This window comes from Fukomys damarensis, unplaced genomic scaffold (genome assembly GCF_012274545.1).
Source record: "Fukomys damarensis isolate Sample0158 unplaced genomic scaffold, DMR_v1.0_HiC HiC_scaffold_24, whole genome shotgun sequence".
Classification (NCBI taxonomy): Eukaryota; Metazoa; Chordata; class Mammalia; order Rodentia; family Bathyergidae; genus Fukomys; species Fukomys damarensis.
Genome location: NW_022900936.1, coordinates 71,298,196 through 71,314,306, shown reverse-complemented (window position 1 = coordinate 71,314,306; position 16,111 = coordinate 71,298,196). Strand labels below are relative to the sequence as shown.

The 16,111-nt window shown below is 51.7% G+C and overlaps 1 protein-coding gene across 5 annotated transcripts; it reads right to left on the bottom strand.

Moving 5' to 3' along the window:
* Positions 1-8: 8 nt before the first annotated feature.
* Positions 9-15,005, bottom strand: Brpf1 (bromodomain and PHD finger containing 1). 5 transcript variants are annotated; one of them, XM_010618955.3, is made up of 13 exons: positions 14,400-15,005; positions 9,299-10,258; positions 8,248-8,410; positions 7,390-7,521; positions 6,881-7,027; positions 5,758-6,067; positions 5,121-5,441; positions 4,542-4,826; positions 3,927-4,074; positions 2,933-3,069; positions 2,712-2,830; positions 2,220-2,374; positions 9-755 (listed from the first exon to the last, which is right to left on the bottom strand). In XM_010618955.3, the coding sequence occupies exons 1-13, from the start codon at positions 14,993-14,995 to the stop codon at positions 572-574; spliced, it is 3,657 nt and encodes a 1,218-aa protein (XP_010617257.1). In that variant the 5' UTR covers positions 14,996-15,005; the 3' UTR covers positions 9-571. The 5 variants fall into 5 exon arrangements, with proteins under 5 accessions (XP_010617257.1, XP_010617267.1, XP_033611834.1 ...); XM_010618965.3 differs by having other exon boundaries at positions 6,899-7,027; XM_033755943.1 differs by lacking the exon at positions 4,542-4,826.
* Between the last annotated feature and the right edge of the window lie 1,106 nt (positions 15,006-16,111).

Sequence of the window (16,111 nt, the reverse complement as noted above, 5' to 3'; positions counted from 1 at the left end):
GTTTTTTTTTTTTTTTTTTTTAGTACCAAACGACTCTGGCGCGACCCGGAAACGCAGTTACAAATGAGAATAATTTAAATTCTCTGATAATTACATTATTTACAGTAGCAGGGGAGGGGGTCACCTAGTGCCCCATTTCCAGACTGGACAGACATCAGTCCCACTGCTAGGCTGAGCAGATGCCTGCTCCCCTCACCATTGGCAAGGGCCTCAGGCCTCTAGGCAGTTGTGGAGTCTTCTGGCATGAGCAGGCGACAGAAGCAGGATGGCCTGTATGATGCAGTGTCCTAATGGTAGCCCACCACTCTGCCTGATCACGCCACGAGGCTTCTGGTGCTCTCTCTGACCTGCAGGGCCTCCCCTCTCCTTGCACTGAGTTGCCATGGGTCCTCGGAGTGTTCTGTACAGTCCAGCTGCACTCAGGGCAGGAGAGACCTCCCCTACCCAGTTTCCCCTGAGACTGGCCCCAAGACCAGGAATGAGTCAGTGCAGAGGCTGGCGCCACTCCAGGACAGTGAGCACAGGAAGGAAAGGGCCTGCGGTTCTGAAGGCTGGGCTCTGCTGGGCAGGATCAGTCACTGTCACTGGTCTCACTGCTCTGCTCACCCTGCACCTTGCTGCGGTGCTGCAGCGCCCTATGGTAGGCAATCTGTACTGATTTGCGGATGTTGGATTTCCGGCCCTCCAGCATCTTCTCTTTGTCAAGGTCCTGGTTCACACCCAAAGGGACCAGTTTAGTCCTGGGCAGCCACTGCCTAGAGGATAAAGTGAAGATCAAATATATATCATCTCAGGAGAATAAGTACCAGTCTTCCCCCACTCCATTCATTCAGAAATACCTCCTGAGCTGGTGTGGTGGCACATACCTATAATCCCAGTACTCAAGAGGGTGAGGCAGGAAGATCACTGAGAGGTTAAGGACACCATGGGCTACACAGTGATTTTAAGGCCAGCCTGAACTGTATAGTAAGACCCTACTCTCTCTTTTTTAATTTTTTTTTAAGGAAATGCTGACTTTGAAATATTTATTCACTTTGGTTTAAGTACAAATTAATGCACTTCAACTTTTTTTTTTTTTGGTACTGGGGATTGAACTCGGGTCCTTGCGCTTGGCAAGGCAGGCCACCGAACCGCTGAGCTAAATCCCCAGCTCTCTTTTTTAATTTTTAATTTTTTGGTTTTTGAGACAGGGTCTCACTATGTAGTTCAGGGTGGCCTTGAACTTGTGATGATCTTCCTGGCTCAGCTTCCTGAGTGCTGGGATTACAGGGATGCACCACCATCTCTGGCAAGACCCTCTTCTCAAAAACCAAGCCAAAACAAGCCAAACCAAACAAACAAATAACAAAACCACACACAAGTGAAAAAAAACCTGAGCACCCATGCTGGCCAAACTGCTGGGCACTGGGGTAACAGAGACGCCATGTCCTCAAGAGATCGCTCAGACAATAGTGATGCTAGAGGGGTAACTACAGAGTATTTTTAAGTGCAAAAAGAACCCCTGACCTAAACCTGTACCATGGGCACTAAGCAGACTTTACAGACAATGAATAGCATCTTCAGGAAACTAACAGAAAAATTATATGTATAAATATGACAGAATAGGAATTTAGAGGCAAAATGTTTATGCTAGCTTTATTTATTTATTTTTAGTCTTTTTTTTTGGTACTGGGGATCAAACTTAGGATCTTGTGGTTGAGAGGCAGGTACAGCACCACTGAGCTAAATCCCAGGCTATTTTTGTTTTTTTTGAGACAAGATCTCACTTTGTAGTTCAGGCTGATCTTGAACTTACTATGTAGTGCCGGCTGGCCTCAAACTCACAATAATCCTCCAGTCTCAGCCTCCTGGGTGCTGAGATTACAGGTGTGCACCACCATACCCAGCTATTATGCTAGCTTTATCTGCATCCTGTCACCCCAGAGGAAGTGGTGAAAAAAAAAAAAAAAGTCTAGAAGTTGAGCCTAGGTAGGGAGCCATCCCCATATTAATTACAGTCACTAATGGTCTTTTGGTTTCCAGCTACCACTGTTTGTCAGCTCACTCAGTATGTCAGACTTAGGGTCACAATAAATGTGAAATCTTTGCTTGAATTCCTCTCCTGCTCATCTGTGATAGCCTCATCTGTCTACTGGCCTTCCCTGGCAGTCTGCCCCCATACCACACAGGGTTATATCTGTGGCTGTGAGTCAACACCAAGTGTTCCCCTCTTTCCTTACCAGGTTCGTTTGTTGTCAAAGAAAAGAACGAGGTAGAGATGCTCTCGGGCTTCCTGGGTCATCTGTTCCCCGAGTTTCAAAACCTCCAGTGGGGGCACAGGGATGGGAACGCCATGGTGAAACATACCTTCTCGGGGCATCTTTGGATCAATGATCTGAGGGTACAAATGAACCAAATCTGGTCCCGTTCATCTCTTCTCCCGTGTGTACCACCCAAGAGTGTGGGGACATCAAGAGGGGACAAGCCAGCATGCTGCTAGGGTTCCACTGCTGGCCCCTGACTTCTTCCTGTGCTGTATTATTCCTGAGCCGAAGGGGTAGGGCAGGACAGACACTGGCAATGGCCTGTGAGGGGCACACTAAGGCTGTACCTGCCCAGAGTGTCTCCTGAGGAAACCTATGCACCATAACTCAGCAGGGAGCAGGGAGTCTGCTGTGAGTCTGGGTCTGGGGTAAGGAAGCAAAAGCAGGGCAGCAGAGGCAGAAGCCTACCAGAGCTGGGTACGATGGGTACCCTCGGCATTTGGCCCACACGAGGTCCAGAGCGTCCAAGGGAGAGTCTTCATCCTCTGACAGCCAGGCAGCTCCTCGGCCCAGACTCTTCCTCACCACTTCATGGGAAAGGAAGAGAGGGGGTGGATCAGCCACTGGGGGGCTAGCAAGGCCCCGACACAGGGTCCCCAGCATCCCTGGCTTTGGGTGAGGGTACTTACTGCTGTGGCCCACGCCGCGGCCAGTGCCCACGGAGTAGGCCTCATTCTCGGTGCCTGAGGTATCTTCACTGCTGTCCTCTGGGAAGGTGCTCCGAGAGAAGGAGGGCTTGCCCCGGCCTTGTTTTGAGGGTGTTGTGCTGGGGGCAAAAAGGGAGATCTTGGCTCAAAGGGAGGGAAGAAGAGGGAAATGGCACAGTTGGTATTCCCCCTGCTTTAGGCCTGAGGTCTAGCTTTTACAAAGCACAGTGGGTAAGAATTTCAAACTCATGCTCTCAGGGGCTGGGCTGGAGATCTGACTGAGGTGGGTGAGACTGAGAGGTGAGGGTAGTATGTGCCCTTTGTAAAGACCAGACTGCCACAGCCTCTGATGTTAAAGAGAATATAAATTGGCAATTTTATGTGGCCACGTGGGTACTTTTTTTAATTTATTTTTTGGTACCGGGTATTGAACTCAGGGCCTTGTGCTTGCCAGGCAGGCACTACACCACTGAGCTAAATCCCTGGCCCCTGGATTCCTTTTTTTCCCAGCCCCCCAAACTCAGGACCTTGCGCATGCAAGGCAGGGGCGGTGCCACTGAGCTACATCCCTGGACCTGGATTCCTACTTTTTTGGGGTTTTGTTTTTGTTTTTGAGATAGGGTCTCACTGTATAGTTGAGACTATGTATGTAGCTCAGGCTGGTCTCAAACTTGCAGAGATCCTCCTGTCTCAGCCTCCCCGAGGGCTGGGATTATGGGCATGCACCACCACACCTGGCTTGGATTCCTAGTTTTTAATTCACCATTCTGACCACAGTATGTTGGGAGGTCAAGTCCAGGCTACAAAGGTCCAAAGCACACTTCTAAACTCAGGACAGTTGCCTGTCATGGCAGCAATAATCTAAGTTACTAATTATGCAGTAGGCTGCAGTGGCAGCTACCTGACTTCCAAGAGCCAAGGTGGAAAGGCCTGAAGGGCATCCCTGGAAGCAGGCTTCAATCTGGAGGGCTGGTACCTGGTGCGGTCTGAGGCAGCACTGCTGCTGCTGCTGCTGCTGGATTCGGAGTCAGAGCTGCTCCGGGGAAGGCTACAGTCATTTCGGTATACCAGGAAACTCTTCTTCACCGGCTGGGTTCCACTGCTGAAGCCATTGGCTGGCAGGTCTTGGTAGGGGGAGGGGAGGAAGGAAGGAACCGGTCAGGAAGATGGAGATCACATCTAGCATGGGGCCAAGAGGGACTTAGAGCTTCAGTTCTGCTTCTGGGCTGCAAAATTCCTACATGTTTGGCCAATACAGCTAGCTGTGGCCATAGCCCTGCCCTGTCCCTTGCTTCTCTGGCAGTTACTGGCCTCAGGACACAAACGACTTAAGGGCAGGAGGTCCCTGAGAAGATGAGAAAAGAAGAGGTAAAGTGAGACAATGAAGGAGGCCCTGATGGGACTCTGGCTGGTCCCAGGGTCCCTGGGCCTCCATCTTCCCAACCACACAATGAGATGATGGGATGAAGGGGTTCCTAAGGGCCCTTCTAGCTCTACCTTTCATGGGTTAAGGGAGGAACAGCAGGGCATGCCGGGAAGAATGGCAGTGCTGCACTTGCTCTGGGGACTGGGTGATGATGGTAAGGCTCACCCATTGGGGGGTCTTCTGTGGACTTATCACTGTCGCTGTCTGAGCTCGAACTGGGCTGGGGGCTCCTACCCCGCTTGCGCTGACGCAGGGAGCCCATGATGGGGAGCTGGGGGGGCCCCACAGGACTGCCTCCGTGGCTGGGGGTCATCTGGCTCTCCCGGTTTTTGGGGGGCCGGCCCGGCCTCTTGGGCGGTCCAGCTGTCTTCGGGTTCTTTTTGGAGAACAGAACTGAGGTTCTCCTGCCCACCTCATGTGCGGGGGTTGAGGACATGTTGGGACCCAGGCCTGGAGCAGAGAAAGAGAGAAGGAGAGTTGGTGAGGGGCCTGATGTGAGAAGAGTAGATGTCCAGGGTCAGTTACTCCAGCTAGAGGTGGGGAGAGGATGTGGGGCCATGAGATTTGGAACACTGACTCACAAGTACCAGAGAGGCAGCTAAGAGGCCAGCCCCCAACAGTGACACAGGGAGAAACTGCAGCTAGCTGTGCAGAGACCTCTGCCCGGGAACAGCAGGGGCTAAGTATGTGCTGCTGAGCCCAAGTAGGACTTGTTTTGGGGTCCACCTGCTATGGGGCTCAGACCTTTGCTTGTCTCCTGGCTGCTGCTCTCCTCCGCGGCACTGTCTGTCTGCCCATCCTTGTCACAGGCTGCTGGGTGGGGTGTCAGACTGCCCCGGCTGGAGGGGCCATGCCGCTCAGGCCCATCCCGTCCAGTCTCCCGCTGGTGGGCAAGCTTCCTCCGCAATGCTGTCATCTCCTTCTTGATCATTTTCACACGCCGTGAACGGCCCACACTCTGCTTGCTGGCATTGACTTCGTCCAGCCGTTCCAGCAACAGCTTCAGTTGTTCCTCCACTGGCAGGTGCTTCTGGCTCTCCAGGAGGAGCAGCCGCTCTTCCTCTACTGCCAGGGGGAGGGTTGAGGGGAACAGGTCAGACTCAGGGCAGCCCAATGGACCCCTGGAACCTGGGCAGGCAGCAAGAAGTCCCCTCTTCCCACCCTGGCTTCTCCACGAAACTGCTGTATAAGAGCAGCACTGGGATGTGCGGAATGCAGGCCCTGTTATCCATTAGCCCAGGCTGGCTTCCCGAGCAGTGGCCCTGGGGACAGCTCACCACTGATCAGTCTAGCTGCTTTCTGCCTACACTGCCTGCACTCAGGAGGGGACTTCTGGAAGCTCCTGGGATTGGGTTCTGAGTGTGTATGACTTATCACCCACCATCTTCAGTGTGGTGTGGGGCCTCATCTCCAGGCAAGTTGTGGGGGATATGCATGCCCGTCTCAAAGTCAATGCCCATTTTTTCTGCCTGGCGCCGGGCCTGACGGAGCACAGCACCACCCTGCTCACGGAGTCGTACTGCTGCCCTGTAGAAGATGGTGTCCTTGGCATTGTACTTGAGGCAGTTGCTGACGATGAGGTTGAAGTCCTCCTCAAAATCATCAAAGTTCAAGTAGCGGTAAGCCTCCAAGTTCTGCTTCATGGTGAAAAAGTCCATGGGCTTTTTGATGTGGTCCAGGTAGTCAGGTACCTGGGAGAGAAGGGTAGGGGTGTCTCAGTGGAGCCACATTCTAACTCCCCAAATCCTGTCACTAATAAACACCCCCTGAGATGCACCCCGTAACCTCCTCCCACCAATCAGAGGCAGGCATGTAGCACAAGGAAAAGGAAAGCTGGATCTAATCTGACTTAACAGTCACAGTGTGACCCTGGCAAGTCACTGAACCTCTCTGGGCCTCCTTTTGATCTCCTGGGAAATGACTATGGAAATATAGGCAAATCTACCTTGGAAAGCCATGGGAGGATTCAGTGAGAAAATACCTACAGGAATCCTCTGGACAAACCACCACTTTGCATTCCTCTTGCTCTTTTTATTACCAAGATTTATAAGAAAGCAGGCGTCTTAGGCCTCTCATTTTTTTTTTTGGTACTGGGGATTGAACTCAGGACCTTGCGCTTGTGAGGCAGGCATGGTGCCACTGAGCTAAATCCCCAGGCCCTTAGGCCTCTCATTTTATACCTTTTAGAGATGAGTCTGCCAGTCAGGACCTAGGGCTTCAGAGCTGGTTCTCTAGGTACTAAGCCTTCTACAGTGTCCAGTCTAGGTTCAACACCCCCAAAATGTCTTCCTGCCCTGGGGAGGAGTGCAGGTTGTCTCCCCTTCCGGACCCTTGGTGTATGACATGGACAACACAGTCTGGGTGACATGTATATCTAATCTGTCCTCCTCAGAGCTACCAGCCTCTGTACAGAATCCCCAGACGGTCCCTGGCCCAGACCTGCAGCAGGGGTCCAACTGGGAGAAGAACAGAAAGAAGGAGGAGTGAGGGGAAGGGATTCTTACTTCGTCCAATTCGGTTACCTCAGACAGAGGGACCGGCTCGCTGAAGATGTTGCCCGTGTCCTTCTCTTGGAGCTGCTCCAAGGTTTTTCGAAGGAGGATGAGGAAAGGTGTCAACTGCATCTCCATGGCGATCTGCTGGACCTTGATCTGACATGGAAAGGCCTGATCAGCCAGCCCCAGCCAGCCCTCTGGCACACAGGTCCAGGAGATGGTCCCAACCAGCTCAGGAGCTTGTCGTCCTTCCTGTTCCCACAGCTGGAAGTGCCTACTCAGGCCCATCTTCTCCAAGGCCCCAGCCAGGAAGGCCTTCCCTACTCTTAAGCTCCAAGCATGAGCTACCAGGGTTACTAAGTCAATGTCTGTTTATGTTTCCCAAGATACTGGGCCTCCCGGAGCGAAGCGTATACTGCAGGAAGACACAACTCCAGCATTGGGCCTTTGCCGCCTGGCTGGGGTGCACCTACTATTCCTTCTCCTCTGAAGGATAAGCCTGGCCCAGGAGTACTCACCGTCTCCCTTTTGAGCTTCTCTCGCTTTCGGATCAGTTCTACCAGCAGCCGAGCTCGCTCAAGGTCATGCCGGAGCCGCTGCCATGACTTGAGCTGTTCTTTGAGGGCCCAGTTCTTGTCCTCCGAATCTCTCTGTAGAGGCAAAGGAGGATCAGGTGATGAGAGCTGAGGGTAAAGCCAACTGTGACAGGGGAGGCCCAAGAACCCTGGGTGAAAGGTAGCTGAAGCCAAAGTGTTGCGAGCGACCACTGTAAATCACTATGGCCAGGCCTAACTTGTCTCTTCCTGCAGATGAGGCAGGGCCCACGGGAGGAAGACAGGCGGTGGAGCAAGGCCTGGCCCAGAAGAGGACAGTCTTCCTCCCCACCCATTCACCAGAGAAACATCAGACATGATGTCCTGCAGACCTGAGCTCCTTTTATCTCCCCCTGCACTTCCCCTAACTACCACTATAAATAAACACGAGGCCATTTGCTCAGTGGTCTTTTCTTTCCATCAGGGGTTAAGAGCCCCAAGTGTTCCACCTGTATCTTATTGTATCTCTGTGTCTTTCTTAAATCTCTCACTGTAGTTTTCACTCCATGACCCCTTCAGCCACGAGGGTCGTGGCACCAAAGGAGGGTAATAACCATTCACTGGTAGCTCCTCAATCTACTTGCCCCTAAGGCCTGGCACAAAGTAAATAAATGCATGCTGTGTTTGTGGAATGAACTCAGTAATGGTGCCTCTCTGTGGAGTTGATAACGCACAGACATCTCCTCCTGGGCCTGTGGAAGGGCCAGTGTAAAGGAGAAAACGGCCTGAGCTCTCTGACAGGGCAACTCGTTCCCGCAGCCCACAGAGTATTGGACACGGTACCCCAACTTGGTCACAGTTCCTCTGGGACTGGAGGTGGGTCTGCAGGCGACGCAGCAATGGGACCCCATTCCGTGACTGCCTCTTCAGTGTCCAGTAGCTGTGCAGCCTCTGCATGAACTGACTCTTCCGCTGGATGGTCAGACGGTTGGTGATTTTACTGAGCCTAGGGTCAGGATACAAAAAGAACACAATACCTGCTGGGTCCCAGTTCTCTTAAGAACAGGGACCCTGGCCAGGAGAGCTGACTGGGGTGAACAGAGCTCACCCTCCTGTAGAAGAGGCCTGAGACTCAGGGTTAGGACAGAGAACAATGACTGGTGCCACCAGTGGCGCTGCAGCAGACAGACACCAGGCCCTAGCAGCAAGCAGTCCCACCAGCGCTCAGGCAGTTTGACTTCCAAGACCGCAGGAGTCAGGGTAGCCCAGAGCACTGCCCAGCAGTGAGCCCCTCTTAGAGGGGTGGAAGGTTTCAAGATAAAGCACACATCACTTCTTGGCTACCTGCCTATGACCAAATGAAGACAAAGTACAACTGTACAACAGAAACCTACGGTGGATCAACTAAGTAACAGAAGAGTTAAAGATAACTGAAGATCCCAGTCCAGGAGCAGCCGCTCTCTGTGACTTTTCTGTCATTGCTGCTGGTGCCAGAGAAGAACCCGGGGCCCCTCACTCATGCTAAGCGCACACTCTACCACTGCATTCTCCCCCAGCCTTTCCTCAGCCTCGTGGGCCTTCCTTTCCCTGCTTTTCTCTATTCATGGTCAGATGGGTATTTTTTCCACTGTGGTTGTTTCTCCTCTTTCTTCCTAATTAAACAAATCTACTATGTACATATGGGTTTCAAACACCTGTCAGGTCTGCCAGGTAAAGGTTCACCTCTCTGACTCCTAAGGTAATAAGAGTCAGGTGACTTGTTAATGATAAAATCTTTTGGAATTTATCTTCTCTGCAATTCCTCACATGACAGAAGTTAGCCCTGCCACCCCACTGGGGGGCTGTCAATTTCTCCCCAGGAGGGCTGCTCCACCCCGACCCGCTCCCTACTTACCTGTGTGGCGGGATGCAGGGCACTGACACCACGGGTGCTGCTGCCCGCTTCTCTGCCAAGATCTTCCGTGCTTTCTTCATTTTGATACGGGACTTGGCCTTGGCCTTCTTGACTTTCTCTGAGCTCCAGCCCTTACCCTCCTCCTCTTCCTCCTCCTCCTCCTCTTCACCCTCGCTATGGGACAGGGCAGGCAGGCGGCGTGCAGAACCTGGGGGTGTGTGGATGTCACAGTAGGCTGTCTTGCGGACACTGAAGGAGGTGCCGTTGGCACCCGTCTCCCGCACAGGCTCCATTTTCATGTACAGGCCAGCCTGCTGGGCACACGTCACATGGAAGGCTGTGTAGCAGTTGGCTTTGTGGCACTGGATGCAAGCCCCTGAGCCACGCTGTTTGCAAATGTAGCAGGTGAGCTTCCAGCGAGCTGGTGGGATGTGCTCGATGCTGTCAATAGGCTCTAGGAAGACCGTGTTGGCGAAGCAGACCTCGGGGATCCACAGGGCACACACCACGTGGGCCCAGCGCCCATCATCTGTCTGCTTAAAGGCACCACCCTTGTTGGGGCACAGGGCACAGTCCACTGCACGGGAAGGTGACTGCAGGCAGCGGCGGCACAGCCACTGGCCCTCAGGGATGTAGGGGACACCATAGCACTCCTGGTGCACAGCCAGGTTGCACATGTCACAGAAGAGGATGACATTGCTGTTCTGGCACTCGCCGTCATTGCAGATGCAGCACACGGCATCCTCGTCCACCAGGGCGTTGGGGTCGCCTTTGTTGTGACTCTCAAAGTAAGATTCCTTCTCCAGCCTGTCCATCAGGTACTCGAAGATCTCCTGTGGGATGGGACTCACGCCCTCTGTCTTCCGCCGCTCGTTCATGATATCCAGCCAGATGTAATCCTCCTCATCCATGTCATACTCCACTTCCTCATCCAGCTCTTCCGCAGACTTCTCGATGTACCTGCAGCACATAAAGGCAGCTCAGCAGCCCGTGGATGAGACTTCCCTCCCTCACGGGCAGGAGTTGAGGCTGCCACCAAGCACTTACTCTACACCTGTGCCTGACATACAGCACCTCACTCTGGCCTCACCTGACCCAGGTACCATAGACATGTCACTCATTCCCATTTGCAGAAAGAGACCTAAGGCTTGGGAAGTCACTATGCCGGCCTCAGGGTGCTTGCAAGACGTGGCACAGCTAGGGTATGAAAGCAGGCCTGTCTCCAAAGCTTGCATCCTAGGTGACACATGACACTGCCTCCTGTGGAGGACAGAGGCTCAGCCAGATTCCTAAAGAGAGGAGGGTTGGGGCAGCTGGGACCTGCTGTCAAAGTCTGGGGATGGGGTGAGAAGTTGGGGAGACAGTCTTTGGAAACCATATCATTCCACACCCCGACAGTGTAGCTCACTGTGAAGGTCCTCAGCTCAATCCCCAGTACTACTGAAAAAGAATGTCCTGAACCAACTGTCACACAGAGGGGCCCCACATGTCAAACAAGCGATCTAGCACGAGGCTACAACCTCAGCCCAGACATTACGTTTCAGTACAGGATGGCGGGGCCTCCACGAGAACTGCCAGGGTCTTTGCTCAGTGGCTGCCAGCATCAGACCCTAGGTGCCATGTCTGGTCTCTGGACAGCCTTGGGATATAACACTCACAACAGCTACGAGCAAATGTAGTAACTTGGCACAATGCCTGGCTCGTATTTACCACGGATTCAGGCTCACTTACTGCAATCTAGGCTCTATGCTAAGCCACAGGGTCTGTGTTTCTACAGCTTCGCTTTGAAATGAAGAAACGGAAGCTTGGAGGAGTTAAATAACCAGAGGCAGGTCACACAACGTGGTAATGGCAGAGCTGGATCCAGCCTCCAGCCCCAGCATTCCACCTGTTCCCCATATACGACTGGGAGCAGGCCTGAGCAAAGGGCTGTGCTATGTACCTGGGACCTGGAGTTCATACCTCTCGCCCTCAGTATGCTCTAGGTAGCCTGGCTTCTGGACTGTAAACTGCAGCATACAGTGGGGAGAATAGGGCTCCTGCTTCTGACACACCTGCATTTAAATCCTGCTTCTGCCACTCTGTGACCTTTAAGACACCTCTCCTCTTCTATGATCCTCAGCTTTTTTTTTTTCTTTTGGTACTGGGGTTCAAACTTGGGACTTTGTGCTTGTGAGGCACCAGGTAGAACCACTGAGCTAAATCCCCGGCCCTTATGAACCTCAGTTTTCCTGATGATAGAATGAGAATACTATCTACTCACAAAAATGCTGTCAGGATAACAAAAATGAATGTGTTGCCAGGTAGGATGGTTCTTTGGGAGGCAGAGGCAGGAAGACTGCAAGTTTGACCCCTGTCTGGACAACTTAGTAAGACTTTGTCTCAAAAAAGAGTTGGGGATGCAGCTCACTGTAAAGGTCCAGGGTTCAAACCCCAGTACCACAAAAAAGAAGGTTGTAAATCAAGTGGTACACTACTGTGTCCCTGTAAAATGTTACAGCCCATTTCTACTTTCTTCTCTCTACATGAGAAGTGGACTCTGAACAGGCCAGCTGCACACAGGCTTTATAGCTACATCATGTGGGCCTGTGAGACAGTGGGCAAGGAAGCAAGCTAAGTCCTTCAGGCCTTGTTTTCCTCACCTATAAAGCTGTGATGCTAATTTGAACCTATTTACATGCTGCCATGGTGAGTGGGGAGTGAGGATATGGGCAGGTTCTGGGAACAGGGCTTGGCACAGATCAAGCACTCAGTACATGTTAACTTTATTAACAGCCTCTGTACGGCCCTAACCCACCTTGTTTATGTGTCTAACTCTTCCACTACAGCATGAAGATGAAAGCAGAGACATGCTTGATTCACCACTCAGAAACAGTGCTCGGGGGCCGAAGATTTAGCTCAGTAGTTCCACTGCCTGCCTCGCAAGCACAAGGTCGGAAGTTCGATCCCCAGTACCAAAAAAAAAAAAAGGAAACAGTGCTTGGTGTTGCACATTTGAAAGACACTCAGGAGTGACAGGGAAGAGACTCTATAGGCAGTAGTAATTTTCCCCTTCATCCTTTTACCTCTTCTGCAGGGTGACTTCAACCTCCACTCTTTGAACAAAGGTATGACTAAGGGCTGGTGTGAACCATCTGGATGCTTCCGGGCCTTGTACTCTCTTAAACACCTGTTCTCACCCTTTCCTCTGCCACAACTGATGCGACATTCTGTGGTGGCACATAACGCACTCCCCCAGGTTTCCAGCTTCTAGGCTGGGTGTCATGTACAATTCTGGCTCACCAGCTAACACACCACTCTCTCTACCTCCCCCTCATGGAAGCACATGAGAAATGAGGAAGAGACAGTGTTGTATTAGAAGGATGGTCTCAGAACTTCTGAAATTTATGAGAAACGTAAATCTCTTCCAAAGTGTGGGCACCTTTGCTAACAAGGGTGATTACCCTCAACATAGCTCATAGCTGACTACAATGCATCAGCTGCAAACTGCTGTCCTGGAGAAGAGCAGATCTAATCCCCAAGAGGAAAGAGAATCTGAGCAGAGGAAGAACAGGAGCTGAATAAGCAGGGCTGGGAAGGACCAAGCTGGACTGCCTAGCAAGAGAGCTTAAGAACTAGGAGGGAGAAAGGCCTGGAAAGGGGCCTGTGTTTTGGAGGTGAGAGGAACAGCAGTCAGTGCTAACAGAAAGGGAAAGAGACTGACAATAACCACAAGGAAAGGCAATGCAACTGGGCTGAGCAGATGAAAGAATGAACAGGAGGAGAGAGACAGCCTGAAACTCAGATGGGAGAAGGGAAGTGACATATTAGGACTTATCACTCATGTCTCCACAGATGTGCTCTTAAGAACTAAGATTTTACACTTGATCTCAGCCAAAAGGCCGAGAAGCGATAAGAACTAGGATTTTAATATAAGATGGTATGAACTGTACTTTTGCAAAAACTGCTTTTCATATGAAAACCTTTAGGAAAATCTTTCTGATTAGGCTGATTTGACAACAACAAAAGTTCCCCTTAACTAAATCACCTGAATCCCTCTTTACTTGGAGGCCAGGCCTCTGGGTTTTACATGGGCTTCTGTATCATCCTCGTCCTAGAATTTCTGCATAGTTTTACCACCACACTTCCTCAACTCTGTCATTTTCCTCAGGTTATAAAAATGTAGTCTTGCCACATGATGTTGGTTTGTGCAAGGACAACTCTGATCTGTCACCCCTGGCTAAAATTTCAAAATTAAATAAAAAATAAAAATAAAAAAATGTAGTCTTGTTATGCCTGTGACTTGAAGAGAAGCCACTGTAACTAACTTTTGGAAGGAATGGAGTACAAAGAAATAAATGAGCTAAGTAAAAGGGCCACTGGAGAAATCCAAAGCATAGGCAGTGGAAATGCCATATAGGATGCTAAAGGATGGTGACAACCACAGAATAGAGTGGGGAAAAAACCCTCTACACAGATTCACAAACTGCTTTTAGGATCTTATAAAATCAGTAACTAGTCTTTTTTCTTTTTTTTTGGTACTGGGGATCGAAGTTGGGACTTGCACTTGCAAAGCAAGTAGCGAAACCACTGAGCTAACTCCCTGACACAATAACTAGTCTTTTACACTGAAGTGGGAAGAAGAATATTGCGTCTGCTTTAAGACAGGGTCTCCAGGACACCAGAAACTGGGTGTGTCACCAAGCTCGGCCAGTGAAGGAGTGGAGAAGATCAGGAACCAGAAATTAGATATTCTGGTACAGGGAAATACAGTACAGCTTTGGAGTCATAGAGACTGGGTTTGAATTCTAGCTCAGCTCCCTATCACTGCCTTTTGATAAGTCTGGCATACTTTCTGGACCCTGAGCTCTTCATCTATGAAATGAGGACAATACCTCCTGAAAGCAGCGAGAGTGAGGGAGTGGCTAGAAAGCACTCATCAGGGTTAGCATGTGGCAGTGCAGAGTAAGTACTACCACTGGCAGAGGTTCACTTCCTCTCGCTGCCTGGCAAGACCAGTATTATTCTGCTGTCCTTATTCTCCTCACTACCTGTCACTCTCTCTGGCTGCTGAGCCCCACCTGGCCAGTTTTCCAGAGGTGAGAGGAAGAGGAGGCCTTACCGGTAGTAGGAAGTCGGCCGGGGTGGGGCATCAGGGGTGTCCTGTTCCAGCTCCCGGTACACCACCTCTGGCAGCTTGGGTGTGGCACTTGCGGAAGCATTGTGGTGGTGGTGGTTGGAATCCTTGCGCTTCTCCTTGTTCTTATGCTTGCCTGACTTGGGAGTCGCAGCCGGTGTCTCTGTGTTCTCCTTGTTGCTGCCATTCTCGGGGGCCTCCTCGGGAGCTTCTTCATCCTCTGACACCACATCCAGGTTGTCAAAGATGCTGATTCGGTGGACACGGCCGTGCAGGTCCACCTCCACCATGCGCTGAGCCTGTGCGTAACTCATCACCTCACGGCCCGGTGACTGCGAGACTTCTGAAGGGCTGGGTGACTGCTTGTTGGCTGGGCGTGACTGGCGTCCCTTCTTCTTGTGCTTGCGGAGTGGAGTCTGCTGTGGGGGTGGCGGGTTGTCGTGGTCATAGTGGTACAGGTGGTATTCAATACCACTGTAACTCTTGTACACCTTGCGACAGGTCTCCACAGGGCACTCGTATGGTGGCTTAGTTGCCCGCAAGTTGTGGCAGAAAGTCTTCACATCGAAGTCCACCCCCATGCTGTCACATCTGGAATACACAGATCAGTCAGTACAAGGAAGAGCTCTCGCCTACCCACATCAGACAGGCACTATCCAGTCTTTGCCACCTTTCTAGCATTACCTCCACCATGGCCATGTCTGACCTTTTTACTAAGTAGCAATGATCACATCATTTTTTTTTTTTTTTTTTAAACAAAAGCCTCCTGATACTCCCTACTTACTTTGGGATGACACTCTACACACTGCTTTCACTGTCTGGACCCAGTTTTCCTTTCTAGACTCTTCACCAGTTATAGCTCTATCTACGCAAAGCAACCCACAAACCCCTGAATGTTACGGCCTCTGTCTCATGTTGTAAGGTAATCTCTATTAGGAATGCCATTAACTGAGTGCCAAGGAAGTGCCAGGTCCTATAGATACAATGAGGAACAGGACAAACTAAGAATGCTCAGCTCCAGGGTGGTCCTCCAGACTGGCCCTTCCCCCTCCCCAATCTTCCTGGGTGTGAGCAGATGGCAGATGGCACCAAACTCCAGGATGCCAGCTTGGACAGAGACTGTCCCAATTTCTCTTGGCATAGTTGAGTTCAACATTTCAGCGAAGGGCTTAGCACTATCCCAGGCAAAGCCACCCTGCTCTCCAGGATAAACACTGACTCCACCAATCCTCTCTTCCCCTGAAGCTTAACTGAGCAAGTGGGCTGCTTGCCCTCTGTCGCCAGCTCCTACTTCCTACCTGCAGCCGCGTCTTTAAACACAAACCAACCAAACAAACAACCTCTCCTCTCTCTAAGCAGGGTCCCAAGTGAACGGCTCTGGCTCTGCTACCCTGGTCCCCAAGTGGCAGTGCGCCCACAGCCCACAGCAATGTCCCGCCGGGACCGGGCAGCGCAGGCACAGGGAAGAGACGACGACTTAGATGTTAAAGCCCTCGGGGAGCACACGGGCCCGGGGGTTGGCCAGCTGCCTCAGCCCCTAGCTCCCTGGGCTGGAGGAAGTGGAGGGCGGGACGTCCGACCCGGGCCGGTAGCCTCCTCTCCCGGATGCCGCAGGGTTTCCCCTTTGTCAAAATGGAGCAAATTAAGCGAGGCCCCCTCCTGCCGCTGGCCCCGGCAGCCAGAAGGATCCGGCGGCA